Source organism: Martes martes, assembly GCF_963455335.1.
Source record: "Martes martes genome assembly, chromosome: 7".
In the NCBI taxonomy this organism is placed as follows: Eukaryota; Metazoa; Chordata; class Mammalia; order Carnivora; family Mustelidae; genus Martes; species Martes martes.
The window spans coordinates 128,182,854-128,191,122 of NC_137894.1; the positions used below are offsets into that span (position 1 = coordinate 128,182,854).

The window sequence follows — 8,269 nt, forward strand, 5'->3', positions numbered from 1 at the left end:
CAGACACATTGTGTTTGATGAAAGTATTTTGTGCCTTCATTTTCTCTAAGTTCACTTTAAAGTGACTCTGCGGAAGGGCTTATAAGGTCCAGACAGAACTGGTTTCTTAGAGTTTCCTTGGGCCACGGGGAACACAACCCCCTGGCCAGCCTTTGACGCGCGGCCCTCCTCTGAGAAGTCACCTCTGGGGGAGAGGGGCCTCCAGGCCCATCGCAGGAAGCTGGAGGCTGGCCGGGGCCGGGGCGGGGGTCTCTGGACCATCCCAGGTGGGGTCGAGAGCCCGGGTGCGGGGGGTGGGAGCCGGCAAAGGGGCCACAGTACCATCTCCTGCAGGTAGTAATTCTCTTGCAGCATCTCCACCAGGCTCAGGAGGCCCTCCTCCATGAGACAGTTGTCTGCCAGCTCCAGGGTGACCACACTCGTGTTGGACTTCAGCCGCCACAAGAGGAGGGGGAGAAAGACAGAGGGAGTCGGTGACCCGATCAGTTCCCTGCCCTTGCCCAGAGCCTGTCCTTTCCCTTAACATCCCAGCCTTTTTGGAGGGCACAGAGCTGCAGGCTAGCACTTCTGGAGAATGGACAGGAGCAGGAGGACGCCCGGGGAAGAGCCATCCTGCCGAGGTGTGCTGGGACGGTATGCTTATTCTGGGCACCTCCACCAAAGGGGGCTCTGCAGGGGAATTTAGAAAGAGGTTATTAAAACGATGAAGTCCCTGAAAAATGCGGGGCACAGGGATGAGCTAAACAGAGTGTAGATATTTAGGCTGGAGGAGAGAAGCTGTGACCTACTCTAAGATTAGGGAGAAATTGATGCATTTAATCAGGGTATTAGAACAGAAGGCATCTACTGGGCCTGCTTCCTGCAGAGGTCTTGCTCAGGCTCTGGCTTATCTGGCACGTTTCTTTAGTCAGAAAGTGGCCCCAGGGCTGCTTGGAAGGACCTGGACTTCAGTCTTAAATATCTACATCCAAGCCAGTCGGCATGCCCACAGGCAGCAAGGTCAGAGCAAGTGACTCGCAGAAAGAGGGCCAGGGGTCCTCTCTAAGCAGCACTGTTTGCTCTTCTCCCCTTCCGCACCTCGGGGGTCCCGGTGCAACGTGGTGCAGCAGACAGCCCCCCATCCAAGGCTTATCCACATTCATCTCACCCAGGCCAGCAGCCATTGGTTACTCTTTGTGCCCACTGCTGCAGAAACAAGCGTGAGAGAGCAGGGAACACCCCTGCACCCCACCAAGTCCAAGGGCGCGGAGGCGGGCAGGGGAGGGAGGGACGAGACCCATGAAACACAACCACTACTGTCAGGGTGCTTTTAAGCTAAGCCAGGAAAACATGTGCAAAGTTGAACAGTACGAAAGATAAATACCAGTTCAGTCCGCTGACGTGTCACAGTGATTAACTGTCAAATTAGTGACACAGAGAATCAGAGAACAGAAGACTCCCCCTCAAATGGAAACTGTTGTTACTAAGAGATAAGTGGCCCAAGTCCTGAGAGAATTGCATTATTATCTGTTTTTTCCCCCATGAAACTCATGAGGTAATGGTGCATTCCTAACACCTCATTAATCAGTCTTTCAACACTCAATAAATTTCGAGACGGCTTTGTTCGTTCTCTGCTCTTCCCCTCTTTCCTCCCCCCTCAGAAAGCAGCACGATCTCACATTTCATGTAGCTTCTTAATGGACACGTGCTAAATGTAAATGCTGTTCTATTTCCCAAAATGAGTGAGTGCTTTTTTTTTTTTTAATCAAACTTTACCATCTTAAATGAACAGTGTTGTCCTGACCTACAGTCGTCACGTGTTCTGTTTTTCTGGGATGCAAGGTGGTTTGTATACAATCAATTATAATTATATAAAGCCATGATGAATTCAAGGTCAAGTCCTTGGTTGCTCATGCCAAGCCGAGAGAGAGAGAGAAAGAGAGAGAGAGAGAGAATTATTCCTATGGGAAAACATGATCTACTCTACAGTGTGATCTTTTAAGAATTATAACGTTGCAAAAGGCAAACAAACAGAATAGCTCAGTAGTAAACCTACTTATAGTATCGGTGAGCTTTGGAATTGAGACTCAGTCTGACATTTCGTATTATGCACTTGCATGAGTGCCCAGCCTGGCCACTTACCCAGGGCTGTTGCCTTTGCTTCCTGAATCAGAAAGATCATAGGCTTCCAAGGCCACGGTCCCTAGTAGTCCCCTTCCCAGGAGCTAATGGGGCACACATGTCTCTGAGGTAAATCAACTGGCAGTCAAGCAGAGCCTGGGGCAGAGTGGGCATAAAGCTTGCAATCTAGGGTCTCCTGGAGGATCTCTCTGAGTCTTGGGCCCCCCACTCCATCAACCCCCACCTCTACCAGTCTCCATGTGCCCCCATCGGCATGCTCACCACCAAGGCTATAGCAATAGCCTTGGTACCGTTGGGGCCCAGCCCATGGTGGTTGAGGTTCATGTAGGACTCCTCCATGTTCCGGAGAAAGTAGGAGACAGGCACTACGCCCATCAGTTTGCAGGCCTCCAGGTAGAGCTCCCTTTGTCCGGTGGTGAAAAATTTCTCCGTATCTACACAAAAAGATGCAAATGAATGAAGTGGAGATTCTCTTTTCCCTTTGCCTTATTCCCCTCTAACCCCGGGGCCAGGTGTGCTTCTACCTGGTGTCCCCTCTGCCTGAGGATGTCCCTGTGGGTGTGTGAGCAGGAGGGCGGCTCCAATTGGGAAGGCAGCCGGAGGTGGGAGAGGGAGACCCAAACTTCAGAAGAGCCCCAGATGGACGTGTCCCTTTGGGGAAGAGACAAGGCCCCTGGTTCTAGGCCCCAAGCTTTCCGAGGAGAAGAAGTGTGCCCACGCCCACCTTCCCGGGTTGCCCACATCCGGGACTGATTATCAAGGATGCACAAAGGCCCAGCTCCCTTGCCCACCATCGGACAGCTCTGAAAGGCCAAACAGACAAGAAGCTCATTTGTGAAACGGGCAGCCTTCATTTCAGTTTCGTTTCATGACCACTGTTGATATGAGAGCCACAAGGGAAGCAGGACTGAGTGGGTGTCTCAAGGTGGCCAATCAGTGCAAGACAGAGAGATCTCCCCACCCCAAATCAGCTGAAAAGAACAAACTTGTATTTGAGGGGGTTTTCCTCTTTCGGAGACTTGCATGTCATTTTTCCTCCCAGAAAGGACAGTCATGACTCCTTTACCAATGACAAATCTAGCCCCGAATCACACAGAGCTGAGCAGAGCTAAAACCAGCTAACAGAATACGGCACTTTATCTTTCCATTCCAACCTCTTGGGGTCTTTGTTCCTTGGGCTTTAGACCGGCCTGGCTTGTGGTCAATGGGCAGTGGGCCTCCCTGGGTTCCGTACACCCTCACAGCTGTCCCCTCATTAAGTGAGCCCCTTCGATGGCAAGGCTTCCCACGGCCCGCCGGGGTCTAAAGCCTGCGTCTGTTTTTCCTTCGGATGCCAGGGCCTTTGGCCAACCCACCCCGGACATTTCTGGGGCAGACAATGAGAGCTTTGTCAGTGAAAGGACAACCCTACAAGGAAGTTGACTTTGCAGGCACAGCTCCTAACTGGCCTTCTCCTTAGGACGGCTGGAGAGCAGAGTCTCTTAAACTCAGCACTACCAAGAGAATGGAGTCGGCTAATTCTCGGGTACAAAGAGCTGTCGTGTGCCTTGAAGGATATTTAGCAGGATTCCTGGCCTCTGCCAGTGAGATGCCAGTAGCATCCTCCCCCCACCCCGCCCCGGCCCCATTTGCCAGATGTCCCCTGGGGTACAAAATCGCCTCCGAGTGACAACCACTGCGGCATAGGATAAATGGCATGTGGCAGGTGACAACTTGTCCTGCCTTCTCTCCCTCCTCCGTGACTTCGTTGCCAGCTCGCTATTGCACCCGGGCACGTGCATCGCACCTGCCCGGAAGCCCTCCCCGCCCTGTTCCCAGCACCTCAGTCCCCGAGGCAGGGACATGAGAAGCCGGAGCAGCTGGGCCCTGGGTTTCTGTCCCAGCACAGCACAGTTGCCGTTGGAGATGTCTGTTTGCCACAGCAGGGTCAGTAACCCCCACCTTTGTCCTTGGCGCTAATTCTGCTCTGTTTCGTTCTGCTGACCCTTTCTAGCTGTAGTCACATTGGTGGGATTTCATCTGATTTTTTATTTTTTTATTATTTATTTACTTATTTTAAAAATAAGTAAATTTTTATTTATTTGACAGACAGAGATCACAAGTAGGCAGAGAGGCAGGCAGAGGGAGAGAGGAGGAAGCAGGCTCCCCGCTGACCAGAGAGCCCAATGCAGGGCTCTATCCCAGGACCCTGGGATAATGACCTGAACTGGAGGCAGAGGCTTTAACCCACTGAGCCACCCAGGCACCCTCATCTGATTTTTTAAAAAGATTTTATTTATTTATTTGAGAGACAGAGCGAGAGAGAGCATGAGCTAGGGGAGCAGCCGAGGGAGAGGGAGAAACAGACATCCCGCTGAATGGGGGGCCTGGTTCAGGGCTCGATCCCAGGACCCTGAGATCACGACTTGAGCTGGAGGCAGATGCTGAACTGACTGAGCCAGTCAGGCACCAACTACCACTGTATTTTTGAGGCAGCTTGCAACAGTGTTATCTCTTGTGGGGAGTTGGGGGGTGGGGGAGGAATGGGGTGAAAGCAGGAAAATGGGAGAAAACATCCAGTTTCTCTATGTGCCACCCCCTCCAGCCAGGTAAAATTCCACGTTGAAAACAACAGTACATTAGCATGGAAAATGCTAATCAGTACGTCTTGACATGGCAAGAAGTCAGAAAAAGAGCAGCAAGACGTGGGGTGGGGTTGGGGTCAGGAAGGAGGCGTGCGTGGAGGGGAAGTTGTGTGTTGATCATGGGTGGGGAGGTTTATGAACTGGCTGACCCGGAGGCCAGAGCACAGGAGAGGAAGGCCACTGGGCTAGCCTCAGGCTGGAAGTCCCAGACTAGCCCACCAGTGGGGTGAGTGCTGTGCTCACCTTGTTTCACAGGGCTTCTGGGCACTTTCCTGCTTGGGGAAACAGAGAGGGAGAGGGTAAAGGTGTCGTTTGCTGTAACAGAATCCTTGCCGCAGCTCAGAGAGCTCCCTCCTTCCCCGTCCGCCCCCCTCCCAGGGCACACTAGCTCTGTCCAGGGCAGACTCTCAAGTAGGAGAACCGAGACCTTGAACGTGAGTAGAGAGGAAAGCCACCAGGAGGCAAGGTGGGCCACAGACACTCCGGGGGCCCCCCACAACACGGAGCAGGAAAGCAGATCAGCAGGGTGGGGTGAACAGGGGATCTGCAGATGGTAGCAGCTCTCCGTGGCCTTGGGCAACTCACACAATCTCCGTAAGCCTCAGTTTCCTCCTCTTTAAAAGGCGGGTAATAAGACTACCTCCTGGGACGCTAGCCAAGATGAGAAAAGATGCCACACGCAGAAACACTGAGAAAGCCAGAAATCCCCATTCGTGTATGGGTTTGGCTTCCAAGAAGCTGATGTGACCGCTCTGCTCACGGGGGAGGCCACGAGCACAGGGCAGCTAGAGCTGCCGGCACCCGGCCGGCCTCGAGGAGGACCCCCGGCTGCTGCCCCCTTCCTTGTGCAGGACGGCCCGCCGGCCAGAGCCATGGCCACGCAGGAGAGCAGAGCCTCCAGCTCCCGCGGAAGAGGGCGCGCCACCACCCAGGGCCCACTCTCACCTTCGATCTCCAGGTCTGTTTCTGAGCTCTCCCGGGCGGCCTTGTCTTTATCCACAGCCACGGACGCCTCGGCCTCACAGTAAAGGGTTTCATCGCTGTTCTGTGGCGCTGGCTCTGTTTCGAGTTCATCTGGAAGAAAAACTCATCTCCTGATGCTGGGGATGAAAGCTGTGGGCCTTTCACGTGGAGCCCGACCTGCGCTCCCTTGCTCTGCCAGCCGGTCCTGGCCCCAGCCTCTGACGCCCCAGCCTCACCGGTCCTGGCCCCAGCCTCTGACGCCCCAGCCTCACCGGGGCTCGGGCTGCCGAGGAACTGCAGTGCGCCTTCAGTCCCGCCAGGGGGCTCCGTTCCACGAGCCGTCCCTCCCGGACCCAGTGCTGCCCCCGGATGGCCCGCAGGGTCTTGTGTTGACCACCCGCCCCGCTCCTGCCCCGTTCCCTGCTTTGGGCGGGTCTCGGAGACTGGCTCCTCGCTCATTCTTTTCCTTCTCATTGGGTTGGGTGGGGTTCAGGGTCTGCCTCACTCTTCCCGGGAGAGGATGTGTGCCGATGCCTAGGCTTCCCCATTGGCGGGCACAAGCCATGCTGTGGAAGGCCCGGGGCGGGGCAGGGCAGGGCACGGCAGGCGACTTGGGTCAAATGTCAAATGAGGTGGTTCAGGAACAGTCCCAAGGAGAAAGAAGGATAACTTGATTCCTAAAAACTTGACCTAGCTTCTCTCCCTTCCAATCCAACATTTTAGGACCACGAAGAAGGAAGGACTTGCAAAATCTTGCTGGGGTTGAAATTAATTACGATGAGTAAGTATCTATGCCCTTCGCTTTCCTCCCACCAGTCCCTACACTCGGTTTTCTGCCAGTGGACCACTGATCTGGGATCAGCATGGGTTCCTGAAAACCTCACACAAGGGTCCAGAGCTAGACATCCCACCTCTGTGGGATGCAATGTTTGGGGGAGCCATGCTCTGCCACCAGGAGCCCATTAGAACTTGGCCAATCTACTCTTTGGGTGGGCTGAGCATTTGTGGTGGTGGTCCCAAGTTTTAACCCCCTAGGTTCTAAGATAGTGGGTTCCTAATGAGTCCATGCAGGTCTGTGTTTTCTTAGTCCTTATCCATAAACCCAAGCTCCAGTGTTCATTTGCAAGAGGGTAAGACAAGGTCCGCGTGATAATGGGTGGACAGAGCCATAGGCCAGCAGTTGGAAGACATACAGTGGCTTAGCCATCAAACTCAGCCATCAAAAAGTGATGACTTTCTGAGTCTTAATATTCTCATTAGTCCTACAATTTGAGAATTCTGTCCAATGCGTAGAATGCTAGTAGATGTTTAACTGGCTCTCGGGGGTGAGGAGGGAATAATCCTGATTTGTAGTATGAGCCAATTTGGGTGGTGTAAATATTCCCAACATGGCTGATTATCTCCACTACAGGTCATATTTGTATTCTACCCATTCTTTCACAAAATGAAAAAGAAAATCAGCCAGAGAAAAAAAAAAAAAAAGAAAAGAAAATCAGCCAGAGCTAGGACAAGTCAATTCCAGCAGATCATCACATCCTACTCTCTCACTCCCTGTTTGAGAAGCCCTGAAGCCAAGTCACTGTGACACTTCATCCCGCTTCTAGAGGAGAGGTCCTGCGTGAAGAGGGGAGGGGGCTTCGGAGTCCATGTGATCCCTTGGTATTACACTGAAACAGCCCAGAAGAGCCCGAGAGGTGAGAGATAGGATGCCTGTTCACCTTGTGTCTCAGGCTCAAGAGGCTCATCATTGTCCATGGTTCCAGGGCCCTCCTGGGGGCTGCTGTCAGGTTCTTGCCACCTCTCTGCTGCTCCCCTAAGAAGCACACCTGTCCATTCACTTCTGTCTCAAAGTCTGTGCACCCTGCCCCTCACACTGATAAATCCCAGGGGGGCCTGGAGTTATCTTTCCATCCCAGCAAGCCCTGGGGACAGTGGGCTGTGGTGGGAACAGGACAGGCATGGAGTGGACCCCAACTCTGTCTGGGAGAAGTCGCTGCTTCCCCAGAACATCAGGGAAAGTGGTACAGCCCGATTCCTGGGAGCCCCGTCGAAAGGATGCCCATCCGCCTGCGACTTTGTGACTCAGGAGCCGCTTTCATCTCACCTCTTCAACATTCCATGACCTCATGCAGTCATTGTGATCCACACGGGTGGACCTGGCAACAGCAGCCAGCCTCCCACCCTCTTGGTGGCTCTGGCAGGCCCTCTTTTCTCATATGTCCGCAGGGGCCGAGCCCAGGCTTGGCTGTGAGTGTGCAGGTGCGGTGGGCGGGCCTCTCCGTGGTGGTGTATTTCCCTCCGAGGCAGGAGCAAGCCCGAGGCCCTTAGTCAGGTGACTGTGAAGAGCGGCCACCATGTTCTTCTCTCAAGGTGGTTGTGCTTCAGGTACGAAATATTTCAATGATGGGTGAAGTCCGTTTTCTTCCACCCAGTTCTCTTTCCTTTTTTCTTTCCCCCTCGGGAGAGTGTCCTCAACCTTGGAGCAGAAGATCAAAAGCAAAGCCCGGGAAACATATGTTCTATCACTACAATTTGTTGCAGCCAAAGCACTGTTCAATCCA

The 8,269-nt window shown here is 53.5% G+C and overlaps 1 protein-coding gene across 1 annotated transcript in view; it reads right to left on the bottom strand.

Moving 5' to 3' along the window:
• LRRC74A (leucine rich repeat containing 74A) overlaps positions 1-7,463 on the bottom strand; it is a gene marked incomplete at both ends in the record, with an annotated part of 30,499 nt that extends 23,036 nt beyond the window's left edge. Inside the window, 4 exons of the mRNA XM_080809762.1 lie at positions 322-429; positions 2,383-2,555; positions 5,691-5,819; positions 7,427-7,463. Of these exons, the coding sequence (XP_080665888.1) occupies positions 322-429; positions 2,383-2,555; positions 5,691-5,819; positions 7,427-7,463 (447 nt within the window). The remainder of the gene's footprint in view (positions 1-321; positions 430-2,382; positions 2,556-5,690; positions 5,820-7,426) is intronic.
• Positions 7,464-8,269: the final 806 nt, after the last annotated feature.